The sequence below is a fragment of the Coregonus lavaretus genome (assembly GCF_964263955.1).
Source record: "Coregonus lavaretus genome assembly, chromosome: 11".
In the NCBI taxonomy this organism is placed as follows: Eukaryota; Metazoa; Chordata; class Actinopteri; order Salmoniformes; family Salmonidae; genus Coregonus; species Coregonus lavaretus.
In genome coordinates this window covers 60,752,306-60,770,710 of record NC_139998.1, presented here as the reverse complement: position 1 = coordinate 60,770,710, position 18,405 = coordinate 60,752,306, and the positions used below count along the sequence as shown (strand labels likewise).

At 43.7% G+C, this 18,405-nt stretch overlaps 1 protein-coding gene across 1 annotated transcript; it reads right to left on the bottom strand.

The window, feature by feature from the left end:
• Positions 1-5,894: 5,894 nt before the first annotated feature.
• LOC311136916 (vesicle transport protein SFT2B-like) lies at positions 5,895-18,172 on the bottom strand. Its single transcript, XM_084171231.1, has 8 exons — positions 17,989-18,172; positions 17,663-17,752; positions 16,439-16,524; positions 16,130-16,211; positions 15,952-15,987; positions 6,748-6,806; positions 6,593-6,622; positions 5,895-6,432 (listed from the first exon to the last, which is right to left on the bottom strand). The coding sequence occupies exons 1-8, from the start codon at positions 18,052-18,054 to the stop codon at positions 6,393-6,395; spliced, it is 489 nt and encodes a 162-aa protein (XP_084027357.1). The 5' UTR covers positions 18,055-18,172; the 3' UTR covers positions 5,895-6,392.
• Between the last annotated feature and the right edge of the window lie 233 nt (positions 18,173-18,405).

The following is an 18,405-nucleotide window of genomic DNA, read 5'->3' as shown; positions in this document are numbered from 1 at the left end:
CTAGGTGGAATGTTAGCTAAAGAGACTGGTACTCAGGCCTGGTGAAATGTTAGCTAAAGAGACTGGTACTCAGGCTAGGTGGAATGTTAGCTAAAGAGACTGGTACTCAGGCTAGGTGGAATGTTAGCTAAAGAGACTGGTACTCAGGCTAGGTGGAATGTTAGATAAAGAGACTGGTACTCAGGCCAGGTGGAATGTTAGCAAAAGAGACTGGTACTCAGGCCTGGTGGAATGTTAGCTAAAGAGACTGGTACTCAGGCCTGGTGGAATGTTAGCTAAAGGGACTGGTACTCAGGCTAGGTGGAATGTTAGCTAAAGAGACTGGTACTCAGGCCTGGTGAAATGTTAGCTAAAGAGACTGGTACTCAGGCCTGGTGGAATGTTAGCTACAGAGACTGGTACTCAGGCTAGGTGGAATGTTAGCTAAAGAGACTGGTACTCAGGCCTGGTGGAATGTTAGCTAAAGAGACTGGTACTCAGGCCTGGTGGAATGTTAGCTACAGAGACTGGTACTCAGGCCTGGTGGAATGTTAGCTAAAGAGACTGGTACTCAGGCCAGGTGGAATGTTAGCTAAAGAGACTGGTACTCAGGCCTGGTGGAATGTAAGATAAAGAGACTGGTACTCAGGGTAGGTGGAATGTTAGCTAAAGAGACTGGTACTCAGGCCTGGTGGAATGTTAGCTAAAGAGACTGGTACTCAGGCCTGGTGGAATGTTAGCTAAAGAGACTGGTACTCAGGCTAGGTGGAATGTTAGCTAAAGAGACTGGTACTCAGGCTAGGTGGAATGTTAGCTAAAGAGACTGGTACTCAGGCCTGGTGGAATGTTAGATAAAGAGACTGGTACTCAGGCTAGGTGGAATGTTAGCTAAAGAGACTGGTACTCAGGCTTGGTGGAATGTTAGCTAAAGAGACTGGTACTCAGGCTAGTTGGAATGGTAGCTAAAGAGACTGGTACTCAGGCCTGGTGGAATGTTAGCTAAAGAGACTGTTACTCAGGCTAGGTGGAATGTTAGCTAAAGAGACTGGTACTCAGGCCTGGTGAAATGTTAGCTAAAGAGACTGGTACTCAGGCTAGGTGGAATGTTAGATAAAGAGACTGGTACTCAGGTTAGGTGGAATGTTAGCTAAAGAGACTGGTACTCAGGCCTGGTGGAATGTTAGCTAATGAGACTGGTACTCAGGCCTGGTGGAATGTTAGCTAAAGAGACTGGTACTCAGGCCTGGTGGAATGTTAGCTAAAGAGACTGGTACTCAGGCCTGGTGGAATGTTAGCTAAAGAGACTGGTACTCAGGCCTGGTGGAATGTTAGCTAAAGAGACTGGTACTCAGGCTAGGTGGAATGTTAGCTAAAGAGACTGGTACTCAGGCCTGGTGAAATGTTAGCTAAAGAGACTGGTACTCAGGCTAGGTGGAATGTTAGCTAAAGAGACTGGTACTCAGGCTAGGTGGAATGTTAGCTAAAGAGACTGGTACTCAGGCCTGGTGGAATGTTAGCTAAAGAGACTGGTACTCAGGCTAGGTGGAATGTTAGCTAAAGAGACTGGTACTCAGGCCTGGTGGAATGTTAGCTAAAGAGACTGGTACTCAGGCTAGGTGGAATGTGACTAGGCAACAGGATAGATAATAGACAGTAGCAGCAGTATACTGTAGGTAGGGGTAAAGTGACTAGACAACAGGATAGATAATAGACAGTAGCAGCAGTATACTGTAGGTAGGGGTAAAGTGACTAGACAACAGGATAGATAATAGACAGTAGCAGCAGTATACTGTAGGTAGGGGTAAAGGGACTAGACAACAGGATAGATAATAGACAGTAGCAGCAGTATACTGTAGGTAGGGGTAAAGTGACTAGACAACAGGATAGATAATAGACAGTAGCAGCAGTATACTGTAGGTAGGGGTAAAGGGACTAGGCAACAGGATAGATAATAGACAGTAGCAGCAGTATACTGTAGGTAGGGGTAAAGTGACTAGACAACAGGATAGATAATAGACAGTAGCAGCAGTATACTGTAGGTAGGGGTAAAGTGACTAGGCAACAGGATAGATAATAGACAGTAGCAGCAGTATACTGTAGGTAGGGGTAAAGTGACTAGGCAACAGGATAGATAATAGACAGTAGCAGCAGTATACTGTAGGTAGGGGTAAAGTGACTAGACAACAGGATAGATAATAGACAGTAGCAACAGTATACTGTAGGTAGGGGTAAAGTGACTAGACAACAGGATAGATAATAGACAGTAGCAGCAGTATACTATAGGTAGGGGTAAAGTGACTAGACAACAGGATAGATAATAGACAGTAGCAGCAGTATACTGTAGGTAGGGGTAAAGTGACTAGACAACAGGATATATAATAGACAGTAGCAGCAGTATACTGTAGGTAGGGGTAAAGTGACTAGACAACAGGATAGATAATAGACAGTAGCAGCAGTATACTGTAGGTAGGGGTAAAGTGACTAGACAACAGGATAGATAATAGACAGTAGCAGCAGTATACTGTAGGTAGGGGTAAAGTGACTAGACAACAGGATAGATAATAGACAGTAGCAGCAGTATACTGTAGGTAGGGGTAAAGGGACTAGACAACAGGATAGATAATAGACAGTAGCAGCAGTATACTGTAGGTAGGGGTAAAGTGACTAGGCAACAGGATAGATAATAGACAGTAGCAGCAGTATACTGTAGGTAGGGGTAAAGTGACTAGACAACAGGATAGATAATAGACAGTAGCAGCAGTATACTGTAGGTAGGGGTAAAGGGACTAGACAACAGGATAGATAATAGACAGTAGCAGCAGTATACTGTAGGTAGGGGTAAAGGGACTAGACAACAGGATAGATAATAGACAGTAGCAGCAGTATACTGTAGGTAGGGGTAAAGTGACTAGACAACAGGATAGATAATAGACAGTAGCAGCAGCGTATGTGGTGAGTGTGAAAGTGTGTGTGTGGTGTCAGTATGCATGTGTGTGCATGTTATGTGTGTCTAAGGCGACGGTGGCAAAGGATATCACTGCTACTTAATGCGGATCCAAGATCCACCGGCGTCATGCACGTTTCTGACTGGTGTTGGAACTGTGACAATGGGCAGCCTCGCCGCTTGGCTCCATGGGATATGTAGTGATTTTGCCAACACAGCCAGATGTGTAGACCACAGGAGGTTGGTGGCACCTTAATCGGGGAGGACGGGCTTGTGGTAATGGCTGGAGCGGAATGGGTGGAATGGTTGGGGAGGATGGGCTTGTGGTAATGACTGGAGCGGAATGGGTGGAATGGTTGGGGAGGATGGGCTTGTGGTAATGGCTGGAGCGGAATGGGTGGAATGGTTGGGGAGGATGGGCTTGTGGTAATGGCTGGAGCGGAATGGGTGGAATGGTTGGGGAGGATGGGCTTGTGGTAATGGCTGGAGCGGAATGGGTGGAATGGTTGGGGAGGATGGGCTCGTGGTAATGGCTGGAGCGGATAGGTGGAATGGTTGGGGAGGATGGGCTTGTGGTAATGGCTGGAGTGGAATGGGTGGAATGGTTGGGGAGGATGGGCTTGTGGTAATGGCTGGAGCGGAATGGGTGGAATGGTTGGGGAGGATGGGCTCGTGGTAATGGCTGGAGCGGAATAGGTGGAATGGTTGGGGAGGATGGGCTTGTGGTAATGGCTGGAGCGGAATAAGTGGAATGGTTGGGGAGGATGGGCTTGTGGTAATGGCTGGAGCGGAATGGGTGGAATGGTTGGGGAGGATGGGCTTGTGGTAATGGCTGGAGCGGAATGGGTGGAATGGTTGGGGAGGATGGGCTTGTGGTAATGGCTGGAGCGGAATGGGAACATTCACAGGGTTTTCTTGTGTTTGACGCCATTCCATTAGCGCCGTTCCTCTCATTATTATGAGCCGTCCTCCCCTCAGCAGCCTCCTGTGATGTAGAGTCTTGTACCCTTAACCTTTTTTATACTGAATATCGTATTTGTTGGTTAAATCAGATTTACTAATGTCATGAGGAATCCAGGAACAAGTTAATTGACACGACAAAATGTGAGAGAGTAGCAACTCTACAAAGCGCCATGAAGACAATGAATGACTAAATTACTTTTGGACACAAAGGAGATCCTCCTTCTCACTATTCTATGCGATAGTAGACTGCTTTGTTCATTGGACGTGTGCGAGAGGATCAAAACCGCAAAGTATCATGGGTAAACTGATCTACAAATAATAATGAGTGGTTATTTATGATGCAAGGTGATTTGTAGATCTGTCAGTCGGCAGTCCCCTGCGGTCATTTTGATGCCCTCTAACACGGTCAATGACTTCCATAGATGGTTGTTTAGCAACAAAACCGACGCATGCACAACTATGGGGCAAAACCGACGGGGTTGGCTTAGACTGTTGACATGAAAACTATATTTTGTCTCCAATGTTTATTGAAAACATAAATTTGCACAATGAGCACTTGTCTTTCAAATACATCGTTACGGTTGTTGGTTAGCTAGCTAGCAAATTCTTGCCATATTATTTTATTTAACCTTTATTTAACCAGGTAGGCCAGTTGAGAACAAGTTCTCATTTACAACTGCGACCTGGCCAAGATAAAGCAAAGCAGTGCGATAAAAACAACAACACAGAGTTACATATGGGGTAAAACAAAACATAAAGTCAAAAATACCACAGAAAATATATATACAGTGTGTGCAAATGTAGCAAGTTATGGAGGTAAGGCAATAAATAGGCCATAGTGCAAAATAATTACAATTAGTATTAACACTGGAGTGATAGATGTGCAAGAGATGATGTACTCCTGAGTGGCGCAGTGGTCTAAGGCACTGCATCGCAGTGCTAACTGTGCCACTAGAGATCCTGGTTCGAATCCAGGCTCTGTCGCAGCCGGCCGCGACCAGGAGACTCATGGGTGGTGCACAAGTCGTCCAGGGTAGGGGAGGGAATGGCGGCAGGGATGTAGCTCAGTTGATAGAGCATGGCGTTTGCAACGCCAGGGTTGTGGGTTCGATTCCCACGGGGGGCCAGAATAAAAAAAAAAAGATGTATTCACTAACTGTAAGTCGCTCTGGATAAGAGCGTCTGCTAAATGACGTAAATGTAAAATGATGTGCAAATAGAGATACTGGGGTGCAAATGAGCAAAATAAATAACAATATGAGGTAGTTGGGTGGGCTAATTACAGATGGGCTGTATACAGGTGCAGTGATCGGTAAGCTGCTCTGACAACTGATGCTTAAAGTTAGTGAGGGAGATAAGAGTCTCCAGCTTCAGAGATTTTTGCAGTTCGTTCCAGTCATTGGCAGCAGAGAACTGGAAGGAATGGCGGCCAAAGGAGGTGTTGGCTTTGGGGATGACCAGTGAGATATACTTGCTGGAGCGCAGACTACGGGTGGGTGTTGCTATGGTGACCAATGAGCTAACATAAGACGGGGATTTGCCTAGCAGTGATTTATAGATGACCTGGAGCCAGGGGGTTTGGCGACGAATATGTAGTGAGGACCAGCCTCATATTAGCAGTGACACTCAAAACAAGACATAGTATCAAGAACAATTGAAAATAGCCACTTTTGATTCCCCACATGACAGTTTCTTATCACTGTTGTCATCTGGCCATCCAGAATCACAACAACACACAACCTTCTGGCTCATTGAAGTGTGCACATCGTTTTCGTGATGTTCTCAGCTAACCCGTCTATTGAAACAGAAAAATGAGGGAGTGGGATGTCTCGCTTCCTCTTCCATCTCTGGTGTTGATTCTTCGCAGGCTGGATTCCATCGGTGGTGAACTTTAATTCCTTTCCTTGGAGGCTCTCCTTATGTTGGCTGGATCTGGGGAAGCATTATGCTAAAGTCTACCCACCTCTGGAGACACTACACATAAATAAAAACATCAAGCTTTCTGAATAAAGTCCTTCATTTATAAACCTTTATTTAGAATACATTATTCACAGCATATTCAGAGACCTTATGAAAAACAACTTTCAACTATTGTATCGAATAATTACATGTTCTTACTTCATCACCAACAATTTTCCCCACAATAGTACATAGAAATACATTGTAAAAAAGTAAGACAAATGTTTCCACTAGAAATTATGTGAAAACATCTAAATAAACCCAAAGCACTATACTTCCCTAATAGTGGAAATACAACACTGTAACAAATCAATAAAAATAAAAAAACACCATTAAAAGGTCATTTAAATGGAAAAGGGGATAGAGAGGTAGTGCAATTTTACTGTAAGGAGTTGGTTGCCCCCGCTGGAGCAGCACTGCTGTGTCCAAGGTTTGGACAATACACCTTTCAGTTCCAGAACTATATGCATGGAGCTCAGAACAGAAAGTTATCCTTTGTAACTGAGGCACAGTCGTTCCTTCAAGCTGACAGGCCACCCTGTGGTCTTCACTTCACACACATAGTAATTATCTTCAGGATGGCATCTCTGGGGTAAAAACAACAAGAGAACAACCAGGTAAACTGTACTGTATAATGTCAAAATACGTATTATCTGTTCAGTTGTTCTGATAAATTCCAACATAGACCCAAAACTGTAGTCTTTTTAAAAACAGAAAATTATCTTCATAAATGATGAGACAACAAACCTGATAAAAGGGATGTATGACAAGCCATACCTGCAGAGAAGAGAAGACAGATTGTTCAATTAAACACATTCCACATCCATCAAAGCCTGAAACTTATTATACATAGACTGCATAGATTTGAACACATATTACAATAGGAACAAAAGCTAACTCACCAGGCAAATGCTATGACTTGCAAAATGCAAAACAACAATGCGAGACCAAAGTTCTTCCACTAGAAAAAAATTAAATGTTAGTAACAAAAGTCCCCTAATATAAATAGAGTTAAGAATCTAATTTATCATCAGGGAACTTTGACCTTTGGCCAGGAGACTATAGGCATCCGCTGATCATGAACATCAAATACACTTATTAACTATTTGGTCATAAAATAATGAACGGAGTGGCTGCAGGTCCGATATAATAATGAACGGAGTGGCTGCAGGTCCGATATAATAATGAACGGAGTGGCTGCAGGTCCGATATAATGATGAACGGAGTGGCTGCAGGTCCGATATAATAATGAACGGAGTGGCTGCAGGTCCGATATAATGATGAACGGAGTGGCTGCAGGTCCGATATAATAATGAACGGAGTGGCTGCAGGTCCGATATAATGATGAACGGAGTGGCTGCAGGTCCGATATAATAATGAACGGAGTGGCTGCAGGTCCGATATAATGATGAACGGAGTGGCTGCAGGTCCGATATAATAATGAACGGAGTGGCTGCAGGTCCGATATAATGATGAACGGAGTGGCTGCAGGTCCGATATAATAATGAACGGAGTGGCTGCAGGTCCGATATAATGATGAACGGAGTGGCTGCAGGTCCGATATAATAATGAACGGAGTGGCTGCAGGTCCGATATAATGATGAACGGAGTGGCTGCAGGTCCGATATAATAATGAACGGAGTGGCTGCAGGTCCGATATAATGATGAACGGAGTGGCTGCATGTCCGATATAATAATGAACGGAGTGGCTGCAGGTCCAACAAACTACTGACAACATTTCTCCCAAATTCCAAATAAAAATATTGTCATTTAGAGCATTTATTTGCAGAAAATGACAACTGGTAAAAATAACAAAATAACAAAAAATATGCAGTGTTGTCAGACCTCGAATAATGCAAAGAAAATCAGTTCATGTTCATTTTTAAACAACACAATAGTAATGTTTTAACTTAGGAAGAGTTCAGAAATCTATATTTGGTGGAATAACCCAGATTTTCAATCACAGCTTTCATGCGTCTTGGCATGCTCTCCACCAGTCTTTCACATTGATGTTGGGTGACTTTATGCCACTCCTGGCGCAAAAATTCAAGCAGCTCGGCTTTGTTTGATGGCTTGTGACCATCCATCTTCCTCTTGATCACATTCCAGAAGTTTTCAATGGGGTTCAGGTCTGGATATTGGGCTGGCCATGACAGGGTTTTGATCTGGTGGTCCTCCATCCACACCTTGATTGACCTGGCTGTGTGGCATGGCACATTGTCCTGCTGGAAAAATCAATCCTCAGAGTTTGGGAACAATGTCAGTGCAAAAGGAAGCAAGTTTTCTTCCAGGACAACCTTGTACGTGGCTTGATACATGCGTCCTTCTCAAAGACAAATCTGCCCGATTCCAGCCTTGCTGAAGCACCCCCAGATCATCACCGATCCTCCACCAAATTTCACAGTGGGTGCGAGACACTGTGGCTTGTAGTCCTCTCCAGGTCTCCGTCTAACCATTAGACGACCAGATGTTGGGCAAAGCTGAAAATTGGACTCATCAGAGAAGATGACCTTACTCCAGTCCTCTACGGTCCAATCCTTATGGTCTTTTGCAAACCTCAGCCTGGCTCTTCTTTGCTTCTCATTGATGAAGGGCTTTTTTTCTAGCTTTGCACGACTTCAGCCCTGCCCCTAGGAGCCTGTTTCGAACCGTCCTCGCCATGCACTTCACCCCAGCTGCCGTTTGCCATTCTTTTTGTAGGTCACTTGATGTCATCCTACGGTTGTTGAGTGACATTCGAATGAGTTGGCGGTCATCCCGGTCAGTAGAGAGTCGTTTTCGCCCTCTGCCGGTCTGTAGCTTTGTTGTCCCCAATGTCTGCTGCTTGACCTTGTTCTTATGAACCGCCGTCTTTTACATTTTAAGGATGGAAGCAACCTGACGCTCACTGTTTCCCTCTGCCAGTAAAGCCAGAATTGAACCCTTATTTTCCTCACTCAAAACTTTCCTTTTCAACTCTTTTGGCATGGTCAATAGTTATTTTTTGATTAATATTACTTTTGAGGTACTTTTAGCACTGTTTTTGCCATCCAGCTGGTCCTATTGCAAGAGGATAGTGATGACCACAGCAGTGGTTTTTATACTTTCCCTCGTTAAATAAGATTTGGTTCATGTGATCACCTAATCAGTACCTAATTCAGTAAAATGAGGTGTGCCTGTGTTGGAATTCAACAGACACTGGAATGGAATGGCTGTCATACATGTAGAGATGCTGATTTAAGAAACATTTGCAGTGGTCTCTTCATTTTTCCCACAGCTGTAAATATAGCTATTTAAAAATATATATCTATTCAAATATCTTGCATATCTTATTTTCCATCATTATCAATTAATATGCGTAATAATGTCGGCAGTTCATGCGTAGGATTTTAACCTATAACCCGGATTGCCATTGTATTACATTACATTTTTGACAAGCAATTATTATTTTAGCAAACAATTATTGTGGTTCATCCTATATTCTCCCTAACATCCTTACCCCCTTGCAACAGATGTGGGATAAACACACACACACACACACACACACACACACACACACTCTAACACACTCAACCCCTTTCCTCCACAATCAACCATAAGATCAGATGCTCAACGGTTGTTACATCCCAGAGCCCAACTCAAGAAAGGACCTGATTTACAAATGCATATACAGTTACAGCTGTTTGAGAAAGCATGCAAGATTGAGCACAAATTGACAACAATGTGAGATTTGATTAATCTATTTAATCTATGTCAAGTCCTAGGTGATGGAGATCAGATCCACCCTCTTCACCTGAGACACAAACACTCTGGTCCCCCGTTGTAACCATTTTTCCCAAGCATCTCCGTGCAGTCAGACCTTTGATTATTTTGTGCCAGCTGGGCCACAATGATAAGCCCCCTCTCTGATTGTCCGAGTGTGACCCCCTCCCCATGGGTTACTGCAGCCAGTGTTGCCAGCACTGCCACTACCTGGGTGGGGGTACCCCACCGGAATCCCCACCGGCTAGGTACAAGGTCGTCAAGGTTCTCATTAGCAGCTTTGAGAATTTCCTTGTATATTATGCTCTCCCATCAGGGGGCTTTGGCTTTGTAGGACCAACCCTGCCAGGCAGGCTCAGAATCTTGAGGGGGCGGTGCTGCTCAAGTAGGTCTCTGACCACATTTATCTTTCTGTTTTGGCTGCATATAGGCAACTCACAGCAGGGCCATAAAACAGATGGGGACGTCTCTTTGGTGTATGGGTCGCTCAGGTGGGTGTCTAGGATATAGGGTTGGGGATCGTTCCATCATGTTAGGACAATAAAAATATATATTAGATGTATACTATATTTTCAAATGTATATCCCTCATCTGCACAAAATTGAAAGCTCTCTCTCACAACCCCTGCTCACAGACACACGTTGGTTCTGGGATATGCAACCATTTCCTTTCTCACTCACTTAACGCCACACTTATTAAAACACAAAAACGCACACGACATCTTCCATCACAATACATCCACACATACTGTGCCTTCTATGTCTTCTGTTTGCTATGTTTTTATCTCCACTATGTTGATTGAGTACTTGTGTTCTAATTTAGTTGTATTTGAAGATGTATTATTTTGCTTGTTTTCTTTTCTTGTAATACCGTCTTATCCCTTTATAAAATACTATACCTACTATAAATGTTCTTTATTATTACAATCCCTACCATGGCTAGTATTGGGTGTTCCATTCCAATCCCTACCATGGCTAGTGTTGGGTGTTCCATTCCAATCCCTACCATGGCTAGTATTGGGTGTTCCATTCCAATCCCTACCATGGCTAGTATTGGGTGTTCCATTCCAATCCCTACCATGGCCAGTATTGGGTGTTCCATTCCAATCCCTACCATGGCTAGTATTGGGTGTTCCATTCCAATCCCTACCATGGCTAGTATTGGGTGTTCCATTCCAATCCCTACCATGGCTAGTATTGGGTGTTCCATTCCAATCCCTACCATGGCCAGTATTGGGTGTTCCATTCCAATCCCTACCATGGCTAGTATTGGGTGTTCCATTCCAATCCCTACCATGGCTAGTATTGGGTGTTCCATTCCAATCCCTACCATGGCTAGTGTTGGGTGTTCCATTCCAATCCCTACCATGGCTAGTATTGGGTGTTCCATTCCAATCCCTACCATGGCTAGTGTTGGGTGTTCCATTCCAATCCCTACCATGGCTAGTGTTGGGTGTTCCATTCCAATCCCTACCATGGCTAGTGTTGGGTGTTCCATTCCAATCCCTACCATGGCTAGTATTGGGTGTTCCATTCCAATCCCTACCATGGCTAGTATTGGGTGTTCCATTCCAATCCCTACCATGGCTAGTGTTGGGTGTTCCATTCCAATCCCTATCATGGCTAGTATTGGGTGTTCCATTCCAATCCCTACCATGGCTAGTATTGGGTGTTCCATTCCAATCCCTACCCTGGCTAGTATTGGGTGTTCCATTCCAATCCCTACTATGGCTAGTATTGGGTGTTCCATTCCAATCCCTACCATGGCTAGTATTGGGTGTTCCATTCCAATCCCTACCATGGCTAGTATTGGGTGTTCCATTCCAATCCCTACCATGGCTAGTATTGGGTGTTCCATTCCAATCCCTACCATGGCTAGTGTTGGGTGTTCCATTCCAATCCCTACCATGGCTAGTATTGGGTGTTCCATTCCAATCCCTACCATGGCTAGTATTGGGTGTTCCATTCCAATCCCTACCATGGCTAGTATTGGGTGTTCCATTCCAATCCCTACCATGGCTAGTGTTGGGTGTTCCATTCCAATCCCTATCATGGCTAGTATTGGGTGTTCCATTCCAATCCCTACCATGGCTAGTATTGGGTGTTCCATTCCAATCCCTACCATGGCTAGTATTGGGTGTTCCATTCCAATCCCTACCATGGCTAGTATTGGGTGTTCCATTCCAATCCCTACCATGGCCAGTATTGGGTGTTCCATTCCAATCCCTACCATGGCTAGTATTGGGTGTTCCATTCCAATCCCTACCATGGCTAGTATTGGGTGTTCCATTCCAATCCCTACCATGGCTAGTGTTGGGTGTTCCATTCCAATCCCTACCATGGCTAGTATTGGGTGTTCCATTCCAATCCCTACCATGGCTAGTATTGGGTGTTCCATTCCAATCCCTACCATGGCTAGTATTGGGTGTTCCATTCCAATCCCTACCATGGCTAGTATTGGGTGTTCCATTCCAATCCCTACCATGGCTAGTATTGGGTGTTCCATTCCAATCCCTACCATGGCTAGTATTGGGTGTTCCATTCCAATCCCTACCATGGCTAGTATTGGGTGTTCCATTCCAATCCCTACCATGGCTAGTATTGGGTGTTCCATTCCAATCCCTACCATGGCTAGTATTGGGTGTTCCATTCCAATCCCTACCATGGCTAGTATTGGGTGTTCCATTATTCGACTCCTCTATTAGAACTTTCAGAATAGCCATGGAGTAGTCTTTGTGTCGCGGAACATTTGGTTTATTGACAACAAGAGCAACACGCTTCCCTTTTAATCTATTTTCCTTGAAGATTGCAGAACGGCGCAGAGTTCTGTACCCAATCTCCCTCGGGAACTGATCATTAATGCCTATTTTCGTGCCAGCAAGTCTTTTACCTAGGCTTTTAACCATTACTTTATCCTTAAAAAAAGAAAATTTGGCAACGATTGGACGATCATATCTCTGTCCGCTTTGTCCGACACGGTGTACACGTTCAAGTTGTATTTTGTCGACAGCCTCGAGTGGAATTTGAAGCGCTGTAAGAAATAAGTCCTTCACTATCTTTATCTGTAATCTCTCCCTCCTTTTCCAGGATACCTGTAAGTACTAGATTTTCTCTCATCGATCTAGTCTGTATGTCTAGTAAGGCTTCTCTCAGAAAGTTGTTCTCCTTTTTAAGTTCCTTAACGTCCGTTTCCATCTTAGTGCCGGTCCCTTTTAGTTTTTTTTGTATCGCTCTCCATTATCGCAGCTTTTCCGTCACAAATTTCAAGACTCGCCTTCAACTCTTTTACATCATTACTGACCAACTCTAGTATGCCCAGTTTGTCATTTATCAACAGGTCACTTTCCGCACTTACCAGTCCCAGTGGTGAAAACCATAAATCAACTGTATCAGTCGAGGAGTCGCGTTTTCTCTCGGAGATTGATTGTCCTCGTTTATCTTCCATCATGTTTGGGTGTTGCGTGTTGTTGTAATATTAGTCGATATATTTCTCTAGCCTTATAATTTGTTTTGTGTTATTATCCAGATTGAATGTTATTACCCACGAATATATGAAATGTTAATATTTAGTCTAACTTACTGATATTGAATATTGTTTGTATCTTGAGGTGATTTGTACCGCTGTGTATTCAATACACCATCTTGTATACCTGCACTCTACCGGAAGTTGATAGTGCTGTTAAGAAAGCAGAGCAGCGCTTTATTATGGGCAGACTTCTCCCCATCTTAGCTACTATTGTATCAATATGTTTTGACATGCATGTCAGTCTCTCCTGGCTCAGAGTAGAAGAGACATTTTTTTCTGAGGTCTTGGCTGATTTCTTTTGATTTTCCCATGATGTCAAGCAAAGAGGCACTGAGTTTGAAGGTAGACCTTGAAATACATCCACAGGTACACCTCCAATTGACTCAAATGATGTCAATTAGCCTATCAGAAGCTTCTAAAGCCATGGCATCAATTTCTGTAATTTTCCAAGCTGTTTAAAGGCACAGTCAACTTAGTGTATGTAAACTTCTGACCTACTGGAATTTTGATACAGTGAATTATAAGTGAAATAATCTGTCTGTAAACAATTGTTGGAAAAATTACTTGTGTCATGCACAAAGTAGATGTCCTAACCGACTTGCCAAAACTATAGTTTGTTAACAAGAAATGTGTGGAGTGGTTGAAAAACGAGTTTTAATGATTCCAACCGAAGTGTATGTAAACTTCCGACTTCAACTGTACATATTACCTCGACTAACCTGTACCCCCGCACATTGACTCGGTACCCCCTGTATATAGCTTCGTTGTTGTCATTTTATTGTGTTATTTATTTATTTAATTTTCTTAACTATTATTTTTCTTAAAACTGCATTGTTGGTAAGGTCTACACCGGTTGTATTCTATGCATGTGACAAATAAATATTGATTTGGCTATTTCAGCCACACTAGTTGCTGACAGGTGTGTAAAATCGAACACACAGCCATGCAATCTCCAAAGACAAACATTGGCAGTAGAATGGCCTTACTGAAGAGCTAAGACTTTCAACGTGGCACCGTCATAGGATGCCACCTTTCCAACAAGTCAGCTCGTCAAATTTCTGCCCTGCTAGAGCTGCCCCGGTCCCTGCTAGAGCTGCCCTGCTAGAGCTGCCCCGGTCAACTGATCTCTGCCCTGCTAGAGCCGTCATAGGATGCCACCTTTCCAACAAGTCAGCTCGTCAAATTTCTGCCCTGCTAGAGCTGCCCCGGTCAACTGTAAGTGCTGTTATTGTGTAATAGAAACATCTAGCAGCAACAACGGCTCAGCCCTGAAGTAGTAGGCCACACAAGTTCACAGAACGGGACCGCCGAGTGCTGAAGAACGTAATGCCTAAGAATCGTCTGTCCTCGGTTGCAAAACACTACCGAGTTCCAAACTGCCTCTGGAAGCAACGTCAGCGCAAGAACTGTTCATCGGGAGCTTCGTGTGTCCCCTGTAGCTCAGTTGGTAGAGCATGGCGCTTGCAACGCCAGGGTTGTGGGTTCGTTTCCCACGAGGGGCCAGTACGAAAATGTATGCACTCACTAACTGTAAGTCGCTCTGGATTAGAGCGTCTGCTAAATTACTAAAAAATGCAAAATGTAAATTAATAGGTTTTCCATGGCCGAGCAGCCGCACACAAGCATAAGATCACCATGAGCAATGCCAAGCGTCGGCTGGAGTGGTGTAAAGCTCACCGCCATTGGACTCTGGAGCAGCGTTCTCTGGAGTGATGATGCACACTTTACCGTCCGACGGACGAATCTGGGTTTGGCGGATGCCAGGAGAATGCTACCTGCCGAATGCATAGTGCCAACTGTAAAGTTTGGTGGAGGAGGAATAATGGTCTGGGGCTGTTTTTCATGGTTCGGGCTAGGCCCCTTAGTTCCAGTGAAGGGAAATCTTAACGCTACAGCATACAATGACGTTCTAGACGATTCTGTGCTTCCAACTTTGTGGTAACAGTTTGGGGAAAGCCCTTTCCTGTTTCAGCATGACAAAGCCCCCGTGCACAAAGCGAGGTCCATACAGAAATGTTTTGTCGAGATCGGTGTGGAAGAACTTGATTGTCCTGCACAGAGCCCGGACCTCAACCCCATCGAACACCTTTGGGATGAATTGGAACGCCGACTGCGAGCCAGGCCTAATCGCCCAACATCAGTGCCTGACCTCACTAATGCTCTTGTGGCTGAATGGAAGCAAGTCCCTGCAGCAATGTTCCAACATCTAGTGGAAAGCCTTCCCAGAAGAGTGGAGGCTGTTATAGCAGCAAAGGGGGGACCAACTCCATATTAATGCCCATGTTTTTGGAATGAGATGTTCGACGAGCAGGTACTTTTGGCCATGTAGTGTATATGTGCAGTTTACTTCTATCAGAACATATGTTCAGTTTGCTTCTATCAGAACTCAGCTAGGCAAAGCGAATGTCTGTGCTCGCATACTCCCTGAAGACCTGGCAATATTACTGTTGTTTGTCCCTCGTGAGCCACCGTAGCAACAACATAGCCATAACACTTCCTCAAAATAATCTGAATGAATCTAAGATAAATCAAGAAATCTGTAATTTATTTAGACGTTTTTGCGGAGTCACGCAATTTTACATCTAACTAAGATGTTTTGCAAAGTATTTCTGAAGTGACAAAATGTGCATGAAAACTAGTCGTCTCTCGTTGAACGACAACAAACACTTAATTGAAGAATCCATTGTTCCTGCTAGGAGTAGTACTGTTGACCAATCACAGACGAGGGGGCGGAGACCCGAACTTGACTTGCCTCAATAAAACATTTTGTGTGCACAAACAGCCGGAAAAAAACATGCTGAAAACATCACAAAATTCATCAAAATATAGGCTTAACTCACCCAGAAGGCTGCACAGAGAGTCAACACAATACAGGTCTAGAAAACAGAACAGAAAACAAGTTCATTCAAACTTTATGCACCTTTGGTTTCTTTGTAGGATTCTCATTATTTGCATATTTGCATACTGCTACAAAATGACATGAAAGGGAATGCAGTCCTTTCTAAAGCTGGTCCTCACCAACATGATAGTAGTGGCCAGAGCTCTGGTCTTATCACACATCCTCTTCAGCTGTTTGACTGGTCCCATCAGGAACATGGTGCTGAGGACAGGTTAGGTTTAGTTAGAGACTGCTAAGGAAACACACACCCACATAGAAGGACACAATCACCCTCTTTGTTATAAATTGTTGACATGTTTCTAAGGACATAAATCACATATCAGGGCATTGACAGTTTACTGCATCATATTTGTCATGATGAAGGAAATGTTGTCATAATGAAAAGGTCCGGAGTCATCACGTGTTGGGGGCATCCTGCTGAATCTCACCTGCAGAGGGAACAGAGGTTTCCAAAGGAATACAAGATGATGAAGAGGAGGATTCCTATTTTGGGGACGAAGAGCATACATGCCCCCTGTAGAGGCAAGACAGATCATTTATCAGTTTCAACCTCCAAATTGAAGATGTCATTAATATAAACCATTTTAAAAAGGGGCAGTGCAGCCAAAAACGTGATTTAATGTTGTTTTAATGATATTTCCACACTATGATGTTGAAATAACACTCTGAAAATTATGAGAATGCCCTTTCAGTGTAAGAGCTTTTTGAAAACAATGCCTGGAATTTCAGCCTGTTCAGGTGGGATGGAGATTTTTGCCCAGAGCATGACATCACAATCTGATCTGATTATTCTGACCAATGACCAGTCATGTTTTATTTGTATCCTCCTACTTTGGCTCTAGACCCTTCCAACTCAACTCTGGACCTGGAAACCAGTTCTACTGGACCTTGAAACCAGTTCCACTGCATTTTTCATTGTTCCCCTCTAATCAGGGACTGATTTAGACCTGGGAAACCAGGTGTGTGCAATTAATTAACAGGTAGAACAGAAAACCAGCAAGCACCAGACCTCGTAGGGTAAGAGTTGAATACCCCTGGTCTAACGCTAGATAACTATTTCCTTTAAAGGGATTTTGGCAATGACACCCTTTACCTACTTCCCCAGAGTCAGATGAACTGGTGGAAACCATCTTTATGTATCTGTGTCCAGTATGAAGGAAGTTAGGTAGTTTCCTGAGCCAACGCTAACTCACAGCACAATGACTGGAAGTTTACAGGAACAGCTAGCATGCTAGCTATTCCCATAGACTGCCGGTCATTGCGTTACGCTAGTTAGCAACTTCCTTCAAACTGCATGCAGAGACATAAAGATGGTTTCCACGAGTTCATCTGACTCTGGGTCAGTAGGTAAAGGGCGTCATTGCCAAAAGGGGCGTAGATAAAGGGTGTCATTTATCCCTTTAAAGTAACGTGGGGCAGAACACATGAAGGTGGTGAGTTTCACCTGAACTAAACAAAACACCTGAGGCATCTGAATTAAACAAAAGATGTTGCACATTCTTGAGAGCAGGATGAACCAGTCGCACCACATCTCTCTGGATGCACAAGGTGTCTGCTGATCGGAAATGGGCGGTGCGCAAATGAGCACAAACACACATTTTAATACTGTAAATAATTGTATGTAGGAAAGCAACATATTCAAATCTACTTACCAAGACTGAGCAGGTGACCCCAATCACAAAACAGACCATAAATCCCTTCACTCGTGTACCCCAACCCAAAGTAGATGCTTCATTTGCTGCCTGAAACAAGTAAAGTCAGTCAGTGAAGAGCCACAGGTCGAGTTCACATGATGAGAGAGAAGATGCATTGATTTAAGAATATACTTTTAATTAAATTTGATTCCTATACATCCATATATTTTACACTTTAATTACAATTTATTATTATGTTTCTATAATAATGACAGTTGATTAAAGGTATGAATATTAGCCTAGAATATCCATTTATACTACATTTGATAAATTCGTTTTTTTACCTGCAAGATGTTGCCGTTTTCATTGGGTCCATCCGTTCCGCTCAAAACTGATTTAAGTTTGTCCATGACTTTTAACGCGTTGGCTGAGCGCAGTAAGTCAGGACTGTTTGATGTATTTTGCGTCCGGTTGAGGTCCGGTGAGGTGACGTTACTTCGGAAGCTGAAACTAGTTATGATCCCATTTCCCAGTGGGCGGAGCTAGGCATGTTGCTACGGAGACTGGCCATGTTCGAGAGGATCAAAACCGTAATGTATCATGGGTAAATTGTGACTGACTGACTGATCTACAAATAATAATTAGTAGTTATTTATGACTCAAGGTTGTTTGTAGATCAGTCAGTCGGCAGTCGCCTGCACTGTTGGCTGCAATGTTAAACAAAGGCCTCTCATTTTACAATGGGTCAGTGATGTTAATTT

Excerpts from the sequence above, each read along its gene's own strand:
- LOC311136916 (XM_084171231.1), bottom strand. The coding sequence starts at position 18,054 with ATGGACAAACTTAAATCAGTTTTGAGCGGAACGGATGGACCCAATGAA. Across the intron at positions 16,212-16,438 it reads AACCTCTGTTCCCTCTGCAG|CACCATGTTCCTGATGGGAC; the intron begins GTGAGATTCAGC and ends ACCTGTCCTCAG. Across the intron at positions 6,807-15,951 it reads CTCTCTGTGCAGCCTTCTGG|TGGAAGAACTTTGGTCTCGC; the intron begins GTGAGTTAAGCC and ends ATTTTTTTCTAG.